The 20418-nt window shown below is 32.1% G+C and overlaps 1 protein-coding gene across 2 annotated transcripts; it reads right to left on the reverse strand.

The window, feature by feature from the left end:
• Positions 1–11081: 11081 nt before the first annotated feature.
• On the reverse strand, positions 11082–16183 carry LOC110929883 (TPR repeat-containing thioredoxin TTL1). 2 transcript variants are annotated; one of them, XM_035979648.1, is made up of 8 exons: positions 15508–15630; positions 14994–15412; positions 13340–13535; positions 13063–13253; positions 12639–12972; positions 12353–12557; positions 12156–12262; positions 11082–11871 (listed from the first exon to the last, which is right to left on the reverse strand). In XM_035979648.1, the coding sequence occupies exons 2-8, from the start codon at positions 15395–15397 to the stop codon at positions 11719–11721; spliced, it is 1590 nt and encodes a 529-aa protein (XP_035835541.1). In that variant the 5' UTR covers positions 15398–15412; positions 15508–15630; the 3' UTR covers positions 11082–11718. The 2 variants fall into 2 exon arrangements, with proteins under 2 accessions (XP_035835541.1, XP_022028763.1); XM_022173071.2 differs by having other exon boundaries at positions 14994–16183.
• Between the last annotated feature and the right edge of the window lie 4235 nt (positions 16184–20418).

Consider the following 20418-nt stretch of genomic DNA (forward strand, 5'->3'; position numbering starts at 1 on the left):
ACTTAAATACATTCTCAACTCAACATAAAACGATATGTTTAGCTATCAATAATAATAACTAGGTAATAACTATGTTATTAAAGCAATAACAACTTAAATACATTCTCAACTCAACATAAAACGGTATTTAGCTATCAATAATAATAACTAGGTAATTCTCCTACGCGATGCCGCCGTACATTACCGCAGGCGTTAAATGAGTATCATTTTTCAGTTTGTTATAATACTGTTATGATAATTCACTCGGTATAGAAATCAACATGTATTGATATCGACCAAAAACGATAAAAAGCATTGAGAGAGAAGACACTAAGGTGTTTGTTTTTCTAAAAAAGATCTGTGCAAACTCTTTTGTCTGTGCCGTGCAGACCACGCGCAGACATTGACATCTGCATGATGTTTGTTTTTTTCGAAAACGTTTCATTAAAAAACGTCTGCGCGAATTCTTCTTAGTTCAGAATTGGCCCAGCCATATCTAAGATCTTCTAAGGTCTGCTGAAGGTTAAACACCACCACCCACCACTATCGTCCACCACCCACCACCGTCCATCACCACCACTGTTCGTATACCACTAGCAGTTTAGTTTAGAAGTCTATATACGTTAAAAAAACAAACAGCCTTCTTTTTGCAGACTGCAGAAGTTTGGTTCACCTCTTCTTTTACAGATGTCTACAGATGTGGTCCACAGATTGCAGACATTTTATCTCTTAAAAAACAAACAGCACCTAAATAATCACTTTAATAAGAGTTTATGCCTTGTAAATCACTTACATTTGTGTCTTCTCCCTCCGATGGTTCTTTCTTTCGGTAAAGCTTGCAATATCTTCAAGCTCTATTTTATCAAGGTTGAATTATTTTATTAAAATCAATTGTATGTTATTAAAGCAAGAAAAACTTAAATACATTCTCAACTCAACATAAAACGATATGTTTAGCTATCAATAATAATAACTAGGTAATAACTATGTTATTAAAGCAATAACAACTTAAATACATTCTCAACTCAACATAAAACGGTATTTAGCTATCAATAATAATAACTAGGTAATTCTCCTACGCGATGCCGCCGTACATTACCGCAGGCGTTAAATGAGTATCATTTTTCAGTTCGTTATAATACTGTTATGATAATTCACTCGGTATAGAAATCAACATGTATTGATATCGACGAAAAACGATAAAAATGACCACAGTACCGGCATCGATATTGTTTGAACTATATCGATCAGTTAAGATTGTTACGGTATCGATACCGATATTCATTTATAGTCGCAGATAGATTTGTATAAACAAAAAGTTATTGAAATCGGAAACCATAAAGATGATTACAGGTACCGTTACCAATGTTGTTTGATCGGTCTTGGTTCGGTTTGGTATGATAGTGACATAATATATATTTTCAGTAAAATTTATATCGCAATGTTGAAAAAAATAAACATAGTTGCGGAGGTAAATTTAAAATAAGAAGTTAATATAAGCAACTTATTAGAAAAAAATCAAATTATATGAAGAGTAAAATATTATTATGGAAATCAAAACAACTACTCAAAACTATTTCAGATAATATATAAAAAAAAGGTAGTTAGCCTAGTGCCGACATGTGATAGGAAGAAGATGTAATGTCATATTAGGTTGTTTTCATATTCCTTAACGATGCACAAAATCAAAATGACGGTTTACTTTATGATTGTATCTTTATTGTAATTTTAATGTTAGGTTGTTTTCACCGTTTGTTTTATTAAACTTCGAAATTGTTTGACTTAATATATGAATATTTTACATGAAAATTGTTTGATTTATTTTTAATTTATTTATCAAGCATCACATTTCAAAATGACTTTACTTTATGATTGTCTCTTTTGTGTATATTTGATTTGGGTGTATAACATTAACTATATTGAATGTACATATATCTCGTGATTAAAAATAAACATTTCTTTAACTAGAGTTAAAGTAAGCACGTATTTCATGGCGGGCGATGATTTTTTTTCGCAATGCAATGGTCATTCAATACTTATCATTTCAAATCATTATGCATGCAAAATTCGATCGGTATCGTTTCAAGTTTGTTACGATAGCCTTATAGTGTCGCCCTGGACACCCACCCGTTGGTAAAAAAAAAAAGATAAAAAAAGAAGTTAGAAAGTATAAAAAGGTAAAAAAATAAAATAAAACCACTTGGCTACCAATTATTAAAAGTTCTTTTAATTAATCGAGAGCATAATATGATTGTTTTCAGTTATATGTAAATATATGCGAGGGCTAGCTTCTTGCTATAGATTCTTGTCTTTTAGTGGAAGACTTTGGGTTCAATTAGGGGTTTAAATGAGCTGGGCCAAGTCCGAGCACGATTGGGCTCGAGCTCATCATGTTTTTATGACGCTCGAGCTCAAACCCGGCTCGAGCCTACTTATTTGAGATCGAGTTCGGCTTGCGAGCCTACTTATTATTATTATTATTATTAATATTATTATTATTATTAATATTATTATTATAATTATTATTATTATTATTATTATTATTATTATTTGATATAAAAAAATAAAATGTTGTTTGGGCTCGTTTAGGCTCGCGAGCCTAAACTAGCTTTGTATCTCAGGTTCGATCTCGGTCTCGATAACTAAACGAGCTCTATTTAAGGCTTGAGCTCAGTCTCAGGCTCGTTAAAGCTCTGCTCGTTCAAGCTTTTAACCGAGCTGATAACGATTAGCTCTCGAGCCTCTGGGCTTGTTTACACCCTTAGGGTCAATCCTAAGCAAGGAATAGATTAGGATTTATTTGATATAATTTACGAGTTCGTAAACATTGCCATTCAAAAGAATGCAAAGCTAGTTAATGACATACCAATATTTTTTTTCATTTACTTTAAATAAAAGTTATATCTAAAAGATACATAATAATATATATAATTTATTTATATACATTATTATATGTAGAATGTAAGTAATTCAAGTTACATGAAAAATATATATTTATGTATTACACATTTTTTAGTATTCAGTCCGTGCAATATACAAACTATTATAGTATTTTAGTGTTGCTTATTCGCATATGCTGTTTTTTATGATATATTTAAGTTAGTTGTGTGACCTGTCATATGATAATAAAAATACTTCAGTTAATACATAGGTTATAACCTAACATTTTATATACAAACAATAAGTTATGAAAATTTTAAAAATAAAAAATATATATATATATAAAAAAGGTAGGATTAAAAAATCAACTTTTAACGAATATAAACTAAACACATGAAACATATAACATGAAGAAAAAATATTACAGGTGAATAGAAGCCGGTAGTATGGCAAATATTTTATGGAATATCCATATGGCAAATATTTTATGGAATTAAAGTATGTAACGTGATAAAATAGATACAAAATATCAAATTCACATATCTCATCATGTTAATCTTATATTATTTGTTGACAAAATAAACATTACAATATAACATTTAATGATTTTTTTATAACAGTAAAATGTATGTCAATATGATTTTAGCCTTTCACCTATTCGGGGACTAACTAACATGTTGTATGTTGTGTTAAAATATCGTAATTTTATGAGTTCGTTTAGTATTTTAAATAAATTCTGAAAAACTTTTTAAAATTTGACATGAAACCAATGTTTTAAATACCGGTATGAACCGGCCGGTTATACCGGTTAAACCGGATACTGGACACGTGCCCGGTACGATAAAGGCCGATAAAACCCAAATACGGTATGTCTTATGTACCGCCGGTAAATCCGGTTCTACCGGTCCAAACCATTGAACCGGTATGCATTATCTTAAAATTTGATATTTTTAATTATAAAAAAATACGATATTAAGGTAATACCGACTTGCCATTGTTGGTAATTAACCTAGTTTTAATCGCTATTGAAATTGTTACTAACATCATCTAATGTAATATTGTTTATACGTAATAAAAATGCTCTTAAAAATGCATAACATTTTACAAGAAAACAATTGTTTTTAGATAAAACCATAATCAGTTATATAAATCTTAATTAAGATTGGATTGTTTTTTAGATTTATTTGTATTTTATGGAATTATAGTGTTAACTAGTGACCCGGTTGAACCGCTCAGTACAACCCGGTTCAACCGGTTGAACCATTTTAGAGTCTAACACGGTATGAATAAAAAACCGGTTTTTGAAAAACATTGCATGAAACTGCAATGAGTTGAAAGTGTTTGTGAACGTTTTAAATGTGCTTACATGTCATCAAGAGATGTATGTTACTAGGAACATTAGTAGGTGACAATGAACACATTTATAGGATGATATGATTATATGCACAAACTTACTTAAACAAGTAATTGCATAACAACGTGATTCGGTGGCTATGTGTTAAACTACATGTAAGAATTCATAAATTAAAACTAATTGAAACGGTAAACAATTCAGGAAGAGATTGACTTTCTTGATTACCTTTCAAGTTTACTACCGAACAAACTAAGGTGAGTTCACAATCATTTTCCAAAAGCATGCGTCCTAGTTTGGACAACACTTTTTACGGTAGCCTTGTTTGGGGCTACACGCGCGTTCCTTGTGAGAGTCACTAAAACATACTATCCACTAGAGGTGGAATAGTACACTGGGACTAAACGAAAACTCTATCTCGAAAGTCCCTACATTTTACCGATTAGATTGTCGGGTGGCATACACGGGGTATTAGTTAATAGCATCATTAGGTTTGACAAACCTCAAACCGTGCTAGAGGCCGAGCGTAAACTTCTAATCTTCACTCTTGCATTAATGTTGATAGACATTAATGAGGGCACAAACGAAACGTCAGCATTTGATACACAGTTTAGTCATGTGATAACGGTTAGCTACCCGAGTCATACATAAATCAAAAAATTGTGAACTTTACTTTTGCTAAACTATAATTTGTGAATTCGCTAGCTTTATTGTTGACACGTAGTTGCATGCTTTCCAGGTCAGTAGGTACAGCTATGGACGGACGTTACAATTGGCTGGAGCGGGTGGTTCGTTAAAACTTTATGTTTTGCACATTTATTAAACTTGTGGTTTTTAAGTTATTATGGGTTTTACTTTTTTTCCCTACAACATAAACTGTGTTTTAGACAATTGACATTTATTGTTAATCATGTTTTTAATGAAGTTTTATGATTTTAAATAGTTGGTTCAACATGATTAATGGCTAAATGCTGGTCAGTCATGCCTCGTGGTAAAACTCTACATGTGAAAATTGAAGGCGTGACATAAATCTAATTCTACTACCTAATAAATGAATACAAAGTTGGATACGTGTCACCACTATATTTCACATCACAATTTTTTTTTCTGTCAAAATCTCTCTATAATCCTTAATAAAGAAATGTTGTATAAATTAGGAAAGAGTAACTTAATTATATTTTAAAATTATTAATATATTTTTTGACCCCATATATGACATAATAAATTCTCCATTAGTTATTGTTAGGTCCAGAGTTTTACGCTCATCTTTATTACGTTCTTTTATGTTTATTTGGTTTTAAATTATGTCTTGGGCTTGGCCATGTGGGCCAATAGGGTACAGGCTCCTATATATAGTCTTATCTAGATTATTAGGATAGAGCTCTCCCATTGTGTAATCATGTAATCCACAAAAGGAGAACATTGTACTAGACAATCCTAGAGATTGTGTGCAAGGTTCTCGAAGATCGCACCAGACAGTCTTTGAGACTGTGTGCGATCTAAGCAGCGACACCATGTTTTATAATGAATATTTTCTTTTTGTTCATTCGGTTTGATCTTATATTCCGCATTCGATTGAACCGTTGAGTGATATCTCGGGTTTTTCGGGACTAACAGTTATAAAAATATATTATTCATTATATATAAATCGTTAACTTAGATCATAATATAACTAATCATTAATTAAATCCGCATAACAGTTATTAAAATAATAACAAATCTAGTTAATGACATACCAATATTTTTTTTTATTTACATTAAATAATAGTTATATTTAAAAGATGCACAATAATAAATATAATATTATTTATATACATTATTATATGTAAAATGTAAGTAATTCAAGTTACATGAAAAATATATATTTATGTATTACACATTTTTCAATATTTAGTCCGTATAATATACAAGCTATTATAGTATTTTAGTGTTGCTTATTAGCATATACTAGTTTTTGTGATAGATTTTAGTTAGTTGTGTGAATTGTCATATGGTAATAAAAATAGTTCACTTAATACACGGTTTTATAATCTAATACTTTATATACAAAAAGTGAGTTATGAAAATTTTGAAAATTAAAAAAAAATTATATATAAATAAAAGGTAGAATTAAAACATCAACTTTTAATGAATATAAACTAAACACATGAAACATATTTGATGCATCTTAACATGAAGAAAATATTATAGGATTAGGTGCTGATACACAACAGACTATCCATATGGCAAATATTTTATGTAATTAGAGTACGTAACGTGATAAAATAGATACAAAATATTAAACTCACATATGTTAATCTTATATTATTTGTTGACAACATAAACATTACAATATAACATTTAGTGATTTTTTTTTTATAAAAGTAGAACATTTAATGATTTTTTTTATAAAAGTAAAATGTATATCAACATGATTTTGGCCTTTCACCTTTTGGGGGATGTAACGCACCAAAGATGAGCCGACAACTCATTACTCATAGCTAATAGTTTACCAAATATACAGTTTTACACCCTTAAAGTATGGTCAACTTCATAAATGCCCCTTCTATTTAGTACAACAGTTACTCTAGACCCGAACTAAATCATGTATTATTTGACAAATGACAAGTGACAATTGAGTCCATCTTCAAGCACGTGGTACTCCACCTTTGACTTATATAGTCAAAGCCATTTAATTCGGACCATATCCCACATATAATTTTGTTTCTCTTTTAGCTTCAAAATAATGCTAACAATTTTTAGCTTCAAAATAATGCTAACATTGTTTTAACTTTTAATATTATTTAAAATTATTTTCTTCGTAATCTCAATTTTTGTTTTCAAATCAGCCGCATTCACTCTTGGGTCTTGCATACCACAATAACCGAACCCTAATTCGAGTCTCAAAACCCTAAATTGCGGAAAACACCAAAACTAAATCTTGACAGTTAGAAATAGGTTGAATAGTGGACACACAAACACACATGATCACACACACATCAAAGACGAGGGAGGAGGAGAAACGATAGGAAGGTGATGGTAGTTGTTGCCACAGGTAGTTAGCAGTGATGATGTTGGTGGCGGCGGCATCAACGCCATTACATGAGGGACAGGGAAAGGAAGACGGAAGTGGTGGTGACGACGTGAAAGTCTGTTTAATATTTATTTGTTAGTTCTAATAAGGGTAACTTACAAGTCCTCTAATCTTACTATTAAATCTACATATTTATCCATCACAAGACAAACACCCAAGCACGTGAAAGAATCACTTTTTAACCATATAGCATGTTTTTGGTTTTCATTAATTAGGTAGTAATAAATATCAAAGTGAAAAATACCAGCTGTAATTTTTGTTATTTATAGTTTGTTACGAAGCATTCTTAAAAAAATTAATTTTTAAATTTGTTATTACAACTAAAATTCGAGTTGCTGAGTCATAGCTAGGGCTGGCATATCGTGTCAACCCGACCTGTTAAGACACGAACACGATAAGACACGAACCCGAAACAGGTAAACACGAACACGACACGAAATCTTATCGTGTCAAATTTTCAAAACACGAACACGAACATGATAATAAACAGGTTACACGAAATGACCTGTTAAGACACGAAAAATTTACCAACGTATCATACAACCTGTTAAGACACGAACAAGACATGTTAAAACATGAACATAACCTGTTACTACATGTTTGATATTTAGCCATTAACAAGTCTTAACATGTATTGTATAATGGTTTTAAGTCTTAACATGTCTTAACATGTCGTATCGTGTCTGGCATAACCTGTTAAGACACGAACATGACCTGTTAAGACACTAACACGATAAGACACGAACACGAACACGACACGAAATTAAACAGGTTTTAACATGTCGACCTGTTATATACACGAAACCTGTTAAGGTTAAACACGAAACCTGTTAACTTCGTGTAGGTTCATGTCGTGTTATCGTGTTCGTGTAAATATTGCCAGCCTTAGTCATGGCCATTAAATGTAATTTTAGGTAATTTGCAATTAATACAAAATTCGGGTTGCTGAGTCATGGCCATTAAATGTAATTTTAGGTAATTTGCAATTAATACAAAAATCAAAGGAGATGTCATTCACTAAATTAATATTAGGAAAGGGGGTGTGATATATTGCCCCTGGCTACATCATCTTCGTTAACGTCCTATGGCGCCTCACACCCATTCAAAGCCCGCCAAAGAGGGTGCGCTATACACCCATCGCAGCCCAGTAACGAGCCAAAATGCACGTTGTTCGAGATTTTTGGTCAAAATGACCGTTATCAAACGACCGATTTAATAAAAAAAATTAAGTTTTAATTTTCAATTTTAATACTATAAATATAGTACCTCCTTTACTCAAATATTCATCCATTCTCCATCTATTCTCTATCTCAAAACTTTACAAACATTATCATATTCACACAATGTTTCCAAACAATTAAAACCCTTGCGATCCCAACAATCGTTTTGGGGTAATTTAGCAAACAACAAGCAAGAAGAACGGTACCGAATAGACCTGCGAACGGGTGAGGTTGGGTATTATCCGATGCCACCTACCACCCCAACCTCCCCTCATCCGACCACGCCACCGATTCCCGGTTTTTTGGATACTATTCCCCACCGCCATTTTTTCCCCAAAACATACCCCAAACACAAAACATACCCCAAACCCAAAACGTATACCAAACCCAACCCACTTCCTCAAAAGGTGGACGATCTAGAAGGCACCGTAAGAAGGGCAAGAACAAAGTACGTGCTCCTAAGACGACCGAGAGGTGGACGCCTACGGAAGAACTTGCATTATCACAAGCATGGCTCGACGTGTCGGAGGATCCGATTGTTTATAATTTTTCTCTCCATTAACTTTTTATTAATATATTTTTATAAATATAATTTTATAAAATATTTTTTTTTATTTTTATTTTGTTGTTACTATTTTTTTTTTCAAATTATAGCAACCGACCAAGATATATTCGTATTTTAAAGGCGTGTATCTGAGAAGTTTTTATCCGCAATGGGTTGTGGTGAATATCGTTCGGCCAACTCATTTTCGGGCAAGTGGACCGCAATGCGGAACAAGATTAACAACTTCAAAAACACATATAATAGTCTCGTCAACAATCATACAAGAGGTTCAAGCGACGTGGACATTATGACCGCCCCCCACAACGAATATAGATTGTATCATGAGCATCCGTTTACGATGATACCTTCGTGGGAGCTTCTTCGCAAATCTCCCAAGTGGCATCTTGTACCACCGTTTGACCCAACGACCCATAGGTCAAAACGGTCCAAATCAACGACGGCTAGCGAACCATCCGAGTCCGATGCTCATACTGCTACTAACCTAAACGACGAGTTCGATGATTTCAATTTTGAAGAACCGCAATAGCTGCCACGACCGAAGGGTAGGTATAGAAGTAAGGCAGTTGCACGAGCACGAGACACATCTTCTTCAACACCATCGGATGACCCGTCAAGGTTGGACGAGTTTGACGATAGACTCAACCGGCTTCTCTCGATCAAGGAAAAGGAGCATGAACTTAGAATGGAGAAACAAATCCAGAAAGATATGAAGTTTCTCGAGAAAGATTTTTCCAACCTGCCGGAGGAGGACCGAGTCATTTTAGAGGTTCGTAAGGCAAAAATCCAAGCAAATATATGTAGTTTTTCATTTTCAAGTAGGTTATGTTTTTTAAGTAACTTTGTAATTTTTTTTTATTTTTTTAAGTACTTTGTAATGTTTTATTTATTTTATTGAAGTTATGTTTTAAATAAATTGGCATATAAATTTAAAAAATTACAAAATATAATAAGAAAAAATAATTAGGTAATGATGATAGGGGCTTTAAACCATTGCATGCAAGTTAAAAGGAGGGGTTTTAAAGCCCCCCATATGAGGTGACGCCTAGGTAGATCTGACGTGCCGTAATAAAGCCCCTAAGGGCTTTAAACCACACTCCCTAACCTTATTATAATTTATCTCCAACGTATGCTTGTTTAGTAGATTAATTTTAATTTTATATAATAATTAAAAAGTAAACTTTTTTTTATGTAAACAACAATAATAATAACATAAACATAGTAAGTAAATTTGACGATTAAACTACAACAATCAAAGTATAAATTAAGCACATTTTTTTTTTCATTTGCATATTGCATAGAATGACAATGTCAAACCTATGTTTGCAAAATAATATATTACATAAAACGAGGTCTATCAACTCAACCTATCAACCTTAAAACCACATGCTACAGTTTTAATAAAATGTATAAAATTACCAAGTGTAATTAACTATTAACTATATAAAATATATTAATTATGTGAATGGGAACCCTAGAAATTCAAAAAAGAAAAACATGAAATGGGGACCAACACCCATGAAGAATCTTAAATTAAAAGGTCAGTATTTAATGGATGGTGTAAATGGTGGAGGCCATGGTTTTCTTTAAAGTGGTTTTCCCCATTCATTGCATTCACATGTATTTTACACCCTTATTCTTTAGTGCCCTTCACATGTCTTGTTTTTTCAAGATAAAAATGGTCAACATGACCCTTCTCTTTGACTTTTTACCCAACCCCCCAAATTCCCCTAAACTTTACCAAATTCATTTTTACTCTTTTACCCTTTTGACTCATCCCATAGATGTAACCAAAAGGCACATTTAACTCAAAACTGACCCAAACCTATTTAAACTAAATGCAAACACGTCAATCGTGTAACAGAAATTCACACCCGGCATCAGTGACGAACCCATGATTTATTTTCTGGGAGTGTGAACAGTATCAGTGACGGACACAGGATTTAAATTCACAACCATAGTGGGTCCGCCCCTACCCGGTATACACAAACCATTACATAATAGCGAAACAAAATATAAAAAAAAAAGATAAATCTTTTATTGAAGAAATGGTTTAACAAAATAAAAATCCCCCAAAGTATAACTACTAATCCAGTACAACTAAGGCCTACACATCCAATTTCTTCCTCCAAAATTACTCTTTTTCTCTTCTATGTTTGTACTTTTTTGTATATATCTTCATCTTCACATATATACACAAAGGGCATATATCCACCATATCCATAACAAGAGCCCTTTTGTAATTTACATTGGTACATCATGATATCTGAAATGGAAGATGACACAACAGAACATAGGATGGATGATAGACTACTTATGATAATAAAGGGGGTAAAATGGGAATTCTAAAAAAAAAAGCTAACATTTTGATAAGTAAAGAATGAGGGGGGGCTTTCTATAAATCCTTAAGAGCTATGGTGGTGAATAAATGTAAATTACTAATCTAACCCTCTCTTGTTTGTTCCTACTGGCACTGGCTTTGAAATTTGGCTCTTGATAATATAACATTATTGTGTTTTTATGTAGTACTGAGACAGAAGGTCCATGATTGGAAGGGGAAAATTACCATTACGCCCCTAATCGATGATTGGAGGTGGTGAAATTACGGTTCTACCCTTCCCTTCATCAACCGAAAACTAACCGTTGGATTGATTTAGAAGCTGTAATGACGGACAGACGATTCCAATGCTTCTCTACACGGACATACGAGCTCCTTCATTCGGTTACCTTTTTTGTAAATCTTGATTGTCGGTACAATTCTTACGTTCTCTACATTCGCTATTGTCGGGCTCTCTTCTATATCAACCTTTACATTAAAAAAATAAAAACATTTGTTAAAAAGGTGATATAAAAATGAAAACATTACCGAACATAAACGAACGAACGCAACCTCTGTTCATGTTATCGAACGCATTTTTTTGTTCGTGTTTGTTCATTTATTAAACAAACGAACATAAACAAACTTCCTGCTGAACGGGTCACAAACTGTTCGTTGAACGTTCTGTTCGTTTACAGCCCTAGTCATGTGTGTGCTTCTTGATCATAAAAAATCAAAACTTTATGAAAATTACGCACTAAACGTAACAATACCTTGAGAAAATTTATAGACGGATATCGCTTGCATAAGGTATCAAGAAACGGGGATATCTGCTTGCATTGAAGATCCGATGCGGTTTTGAAAAGAACAACCGAAGCGCCTGCATTTCAAACGTTAAACATCAACGAAAAGTTCAAAACTTTAGCAAGAATCGATTATAATAGTATCATTTGAAGAACAAAGAACAAACCGGTTGTAACGACTGCGGCTTTGAACTGCTCGAGATCATTAATCAATTCAACTTCACCGCCGAATTTCAAATTATACACTTCTTCGCCTCGTGATTTCTTTAATGCAACTTGAGCATGAAATAAAGATTCCGCTATATCGTTATCGTTTGGAAGCGCTCTCCTCAAGACCTCGTAATCTGTTACCGATTCAGCCCACCTTTCAAGCTGTAACATAAAAAAAAACATTAATTTATTTAAAGAAATTATCTTAAAAAAAAATAACACAGAACAAATATAGATAGATACCTTGCTAAAAGTGGCGGCTCGTCGAAGAAGTGCTTTTGTATAATGTGGATGAATAAGAAGAGCTTGATTACAATCATCAAGAGACCTTTCAAACTGCCCGAGTTTAAACCAACAAGCTGCCCGATTGCAGTATAGAATTGGATTTGACGGATCGGATTTAAGTCCATCACCGTAAGCCGAACAAGCTTCCGTATATCTTTCTGATTTAAACAACTCATTTCCACGAGCTCGAGATTTACACAACGATCTTATGTTTTGAAGCAAAACCGCAACCTCAACGTTCCTTGGATCGATATGTCCTGATTTCTCGATAGAAGTAAGCGCGTTCTCAAATCTTGAAAAAAATAACAAACAAAAAAAATGTTAATTAAAGTGATTTCTACATGAGAAAACTTTTGAAGATCGAAACGTTAAGACTAATCACCTTCCCAATGACAAATCAATCTGAGCGCGAACGAACAAAACGTACGCCTCAGATTGCATCCCGAATAGCTTCATTTGCGAACACGACAGGCTGCTATTACTTGCTTCGAATTTCGGCAAATGTGAAATAACCGAATCTGCATCGTCTAACTGATGGAGCTTCAATAACGCTTCGGCTTTGCATGCGAATAGCTACAAGTTTGATATAAATACACATTCAGTTTCGTTACAATAATGTTTATGATACAATAACCTATTTCGAGAACAATATGTTTTACCTGAGCACAAGCATCCGCTCCAGATACGATCGCAGCATCGGATTCTTTTAACACATTGCCCCAGTCTCGGACCCGTCTTAAATCAGTGCACTTATTCAAATGTTTTTCGACGAGCTGCAACTTTTGGGCCTCGTTCGGATCGGGTTGGTACCCTTTGAAATAAAGGTGTCTCCTTGCATTTTCAACCTGCCCTAAACTGCCATTGTAATCTTTCAATCATAATCAAAATTTAACAACAACATGATCACAATAATATTAATAATAGTAATACACATAAGGCCACAAGTAATCACAACAATAAACAAAAATTTAAAAAAAAAAATCAATATATTATCCAAACTATCATTGACACTTGAAAGTAACCACTAACCTAATGAAAACTACTAATTTCACAAGCAAAACACAAAAATTGATTATAAATAATATCTAACCAAATGGGTAGTTCTCAATTTTCATTTTCAAGATTTCTTGAAAAACCTATGATCATAAAACACAATAAAAATTCAAACTTTACATATAATGAAAATTACTAATTCACAAACAAAACACAAAAATTGATTATAAATAATATCTAACCAAATGGGTAGTTCTCAATTTTCATTTTCAAGATTTCTTGAAAAACCTATGATCAAAAAACACAATAAAAATTCAAACTTTACATATAATGAAAATTACTAATTCACAAACAAAACACAAAAATTGATTATAAATAATATCTAACCAAATGGGTAGTTCTCAATTTTCATTTTCAAGATTTCTTGAAAAACCTATGATAAAAAAACACAATAAAAATTCAAACTTTACATATAATGAACATTACTAATTTCACAAACAAAACACAAAAATTGATTATAAATAATATCTAACCAAATGGGTAGTTCTCAATTTTCATTTTCAAGATTTCTTGAAAAACCTATGATAAAAAAACACAATAAAAATTGAAACTTCACATATAATGAACATTACTAATTTCACAAACAAAACACAAAAATTGATTATAAATAATATCTAACCAAATGGGTAGTTCTCAATTTTCATTTTCAAGATTTCTTGAAAAACCTATGATAAAAAAACACAATAAAAATTGAAACTTCACATATAATGAACATTACTAATTTCACAAACAAAACACAAAAATTGATTATAAATAATATCTAACCAAATGGGTAGTTCTCAATTTTCATTTTCAAGATTTCTTGAAAAACCTATGATCATAAAACACAATAAAAATTGAAACTTCACATATAATGAACATTACTAATTCACAAACAAAACACAAAAATTGATTATAAATATAAAAAAACCCAATAAAAATTCAAACTTTACATATAATGAAAACTACTAACTTCACAAACAAAACACAAAAATTGATTATAAACAATATCTAACCAAATGGGTAGTTCTCAATTTTCATTTTCAAGATTTCTTGAAAAACCTATGATCAAAAAAACACAATAAAAATTCAAACTTTACATATAATAAAAACTAGTAATTTCACAATCAAAACATAATAATCAAACATGAACTAGATCTAACTAAATGGGCATGTACCAAATACCAATTTCCATTTTCAAGATTTCTTGAACAACCTATGATCAGTCGAAAAACATAATAAAAATTCAAACTTTACATAACAACAAAACAATAAACATACCTAACAAGAAGCGACCCTAACCGATGATGAGCCCTAACATAACCAGAATCAAGTTTTATAGCCTCATCACATTCCTTAACTGCCTCACTCAACCTCTTCAATCCCATCAATGCGGCTGCACGGTTACAATGGTAGGCCGCATTCGCAGGCGATAATCCTATTGCCTTATCATACAACCTCAATGCCTCTAAAAAATGCCCCTTTTTGTACTCTTCATTCCCTAACCTCTTCAACTCTTCCGGATCCATTGACATTCTTCTTGAGTTCGAACTCACCGGCACATGAGTGTCGGTTTTACCTGTACCTGTACCCGTACCCGACCCGCCACGCATTATGCTACCATGACCATAATTACCGGATCCTAAACTCAAAACCTCGGGTTTGGAGCTCCGGTTTGACATCATACCCGTTTTCAAAACCCGACCCGAAGGGCAAATGTTTCCTGCCGGAAGTACATTCATCGCCGGAGAAGTGGCGGAGGATGTACCCGAATCGGGTCGGGTATGTGCATGACCCGATTTAACGACCCGAGACCCACCAACTGAAAATGTCGGTGAACTGTCAACCGTCAACTCACCGGAGTGGTGTTGGTGGTTAATAGTCCCACCGGACCCAACTCCGATCCGACCCGAAACCGACCCGGATGAGCTGGAACTGGAACTAATCGTGGGTCCGACCCGTAAAGGGGAAATGGGCGAAGCCGAACCCGGACCTAGACCCAAATCAAGCTCACGAAAGTCGGGTTTATTGGTATCATCGCCGTCGCACGTGACCGATTTCTGGAACCGATCGGAGAGTGTTTTAAACCCTAATTCGGATATGGGTTTGTGTGACATTTTGGTAAATCTTGAAAAAAAAATGTTGGTTTTGTGTAAAGATTGAAACTTTATCAGTTTCCCAGAATCTTGAACAAGATTAGGGGTGTAAAGATTCAAGCTTTATACCATTTTGGAAAAAAGTTGTTGAAGATTAAGGTGTAAAGATTGAAACTTGATGAGTAACCCACAATCTTTTTAGGTGAAAATGGAAGTGGGTACGATTAAAAGACAATCACCGATGGATTTACAAGAAGAAACACAAGAAAAAAAGGAAGAACAGAGACGGGGATCTCGTGATTTAAAGGGGGAAGAAAAGAATGAATGTGAAATGGTTCAAGAGAGAGAGAGAGATGGGTTTACAGAGAGGAGAGAGATGATGATGATGATGATGAGTTAATCTTTGATTTTTTATAATTTTTTTAAATATTTTTTTATGTATTTTTGATTTTTTAATATTAATATTTTGCACTTCTTGGTTGATGATTCACGAGCCAAAGGTTTGTATCTTTACTCCTTTACTATTGTAAAACATTATTAATAATAAGAGTAAATTACGATTTTAACCCCTGTGTTTATATCAATTTTATCTTTTTAATCTAAAAATTTATTTTAACATCTGAGCTCCAACATCTTTTTTTCTAACCCTTTTGGCCCCTAATACTAACCACATCCATTTACTTTTAGGGTCAAAAGAGTTAGAAAAAAAGACATTAGGGGCCAAAAGGGTTAGAAAAAAGACGTTAGGGGGTCAGATGTTAAAAGATTTTTTTTTTTTTGCTAAAAGGGTAAAAGTGATATAACCCATGGGCTAAAATCGTAATTTATTCTAATAATAATTTATAATTATAATTTATAATGGAGTGGGTACTGTTCTGATGTGCCTAAACCTACATTAAATGTTGCTCAATGTGCAATCAATCTGTTTAATATTCTTTTTAATTTGGGATAAGATGAATTGAATAAGTATTTAATGTAAATAAACCTCATAAATTAAAGATGATGATGAAAAATGGTTAAGAGAGATGGATTTGAAGGTGATACAAGGAAAGATGGAGTAATTCTGGATGAAAGTTTGATTAATTGATTTAAGATGAATTTAGTAAATGATGAGTTATTAATGAAATACATTAATGTTTTATGTATCTAATTAAAAGGCTGATGAATTTTGTAGAATATGGTATTACTTTTAAGTAAAAATATATTTTAGTTAGAAATTAGGTCCAAAAATTTTAATGTTGTGTGAAATTATATATCTTTAAAACCTCAAATTGTTATTATGTTTTTATTGATTTAGATCATATATCTGTTAAAAATCTGTATTCATAAATTTCAGTTAGATTAAAAAAAAGAGTTAAATGTAATTTTAGTCCATGTGGTTTGGGTGATTTTTTCATTTTAGTTCAAAAGTTTCATTTTTCGTTTGTGGGTCCAAAAATGTTTCATCGTTGCCATTTTAGTCCACTGTGTTTATTCAGTCATTTTATATGTAATTCTGTTAACTAGAAGGGCAATTCGGCCTTATAAAATCACCAAATTGCCCTTCTCGTTAACAGAGATAATAGATAAAGTTAACCCAGTAGACTAAAATGGCAACGATGAAACCTTTTTGGACCCACAATCGAAAAAATCAAACATTTGAACTAAACAGACAAAATGACCAAACCACAAGTACTAAAATGACATTTAACTCTTAAAAAAATAACAGCTTATTTTTCCTACTTATTATTTATGGTCAACATGACCATTACACTTTTGGAATTTTGTTCGGTATGCATATCGTCATTTCTAGGGCTTTTTAATGTTGTAATCACGTTATTTAAAAGCATGATGACCATATTAACAATAAGTCATATCATCAAAAGCAAATGTCACCTAACCAAATGTAAAATACATCTAGTAGCTTTGAGTTTAAGGGGAAACATCAAGAAAGTGAAGAATCGATTAATTATGCATTTAATATGTTAAATATATTATAAAAAATCATTTTAACATGTTAAAAATTATTTTTTTTTTCAAAAAATCATAGTTTTTGCATATAAAAATGTGTAGAAGTCATTTTAATAAAAAATCATTTTGGTAAAAAAAAAGCATTTTTTTCCTTTTTTTTCAGCATTATTTTTTTTTATTTTTCTAGTTTTTTTATTAAAAGGTTTCTACATCTAATCTAACTACTATAATAAAAGAAACCAACTTTTGGACACGTGTCATTCATTGAAAGTATCCTCAAATCTATATTTATCTTATATTAACTAAATAAATAATAAATTAATATTAAATCTTATCATATTTTAATAAAATATTATCCTCAAATCTAAATTGTTAATTTAATATATTTTTAACACAAATACATCTCTTATCTACTTATCTTATATTAAATATATAAATAATAAATTAATATTAAATGTTATCCTAATTTATTAAAAATATAACTTTTTTTATTATTTGATATACAAAATTATATTTATTTAACTCGTGTAAATCGCGGGGTTTTTAAGGATATCATTTTTTTATTATTTGGTAGATTTTTCAACCCGACTATACACGGGTTTTTTAAAGATACGACGTTTTTAATATTTAATATACAAAATTACATTTATTTAGGATATAATTTTTTTTATTATTTGGTAGATTTTTCAACCGACTATACACGAGTTTTTTAAAGACACGATGTTTTTAGCATTTAATATACATAATTACATTTATTTAATCTGTGTAATACACATGATTTTTAAAGATATAATTCTTTTTTAGATCTATTCAACACGTGTAATATACGGAGTTTTTAAGGATGTAATTTTTTATTATTTGGCAGATTTATTCAACCAGATTATACACGAGTATTTTAAAGATACGACGTTTTTAGTATTTAGTATACAAAATTACATTTATTTAATCTGTGTAATACACATGGTTTTTAAAGATATAACTTTTTTATTATTTGATATATAAAATTACATTTATTTAACCCGTACAATATACAGGGTTCATAAAGATATAACTTTTTATTATTTAATATATAAAATTACATTTATTCAACCCGTGTAATACACGGGGTTTTAACCTAGTGTATTTTATATGTAAAAGCTAAGAAAAAATTTTAAACAAAAATAATTTTAAACATGTTAAACGAAATTTATAATATATATAACTTGTTAAATGCATGGTTCCCCGGTTCCCAATTTTTAGGTATTCTCCAACTAACCAAACCTAAAAAACCACGGAAAATATTGTCAAACTTTGTAACGGCACACCAAATATAATTGAATCGTTATCCAGCTAAATAAGATGTAATATTTTAGTTAATATAATGTAATATCTTTCGTACACGATTCAAATTATGATGATTTTTCAGAACTATACCTTCTTATTCACATTTGTGTCTATACACCGTATGCCGACAACAATGATATCATATAAAAAGTACATACGTTATGATTGAAATAAAACTTTTAACGTCATTTGTTTATGATAATTATCCATGACTTAGTGATCGAGTCTCCTCCACCCCCACCCCACCCCCATCACCACATACGCACAAAAGTGGTATGGGTTCACATAGTTGCAAGTGTAAGGTTAAGTGATATTTAGGTGTAAAAAAGTTATTATTAAAAAAGTTGTTTATAATAATTCAAATTTTAAGTTAGGATTATAAAAATATATTAAGTTATTGTTAGTGCATTACGTCTATTGACTTCGTCTTGTATCATGTAATAGGATAGGATAGGATATCCAGTGCACAAGGTTCGAGAAATAGTTGTTGGAGAATTAGAGTGTGATTTCGCCTGAAATGACCAAAGGTCATTTGGAGCGAAATCAGAAACTTCTGATTTCGCCCAAAAGTGCATCTTGGTCATTTGGAGCGAAATTAACCTCCTATATATAGTGCACTGTTCATTTCATTCGGTACACGCGACTTCCGGATTTGTAACGAAGTGCTGCCGAAATCTTTTCAGGTTGTAATTGATGATAAAATCCATATAAGTGACAGATTTAATAGTATCAAGCTGTTTCCACGTCCGTTTCACTGATTCCGCCTTTGAATCGGATTTAAAGCTCTTCTGATCGACTCAGTCGGGTCAAACAACGATCCTACAAGTGGTATCAGAGCTCAGGAAGAAGAGTTTAGCTTGATATCATCCACATTCTGACTTCTACACCTTCTTTCATCATTTTGGGAAGTTTTATCAGACAAAACCGGATCAAATTTTCACAGATTGTTTAAAATTGGACATAGATAAACCCTTGAAAGTTTCATACCTAAATTCGGACTAAAAATGGACAAAAATGGACTTCGACCTGATTTCGCTCGAACGGACAACTTTTGATTTCGCTCGAAATAGTGTGATTTCGCTCTTAGGATCAGTCTGATTTCGCTCCTGAGACACAAAGATTGTGATTTCGCTCCAAACTTTGAGTTGATTTTGCTCCAAATTGTCAATCTTTCTGATTTCGCTCCAGGGGTTCTTAATTGATTTCGCTCCAAGTAGCAAAGATCTGATTTCGCTCCAAAATTCAGATCTGATTTCACTCGAGTTGTCAAAGTCTTAATTTCGCTCGAAAAACCAAAATTGGGATTTCGCTCCAAAGTGCTATTTCGCTCGAAAAGA

This window comes from Helianthus annuus, chromosome 11 (assembly GCF_002127325.2).
Source record: "Helianthus annuus cultivar XRQ/B chromosome 11, HanXRQr2.0-SUNRISE, whole genome shotgun sequence".
Lineage (NCBI taxonomy): Eukaryota > Viridiplantae > Streptophyta > Magnoliopsida > Asterales > Asteraceae > Helianthus > Helianthus annuus.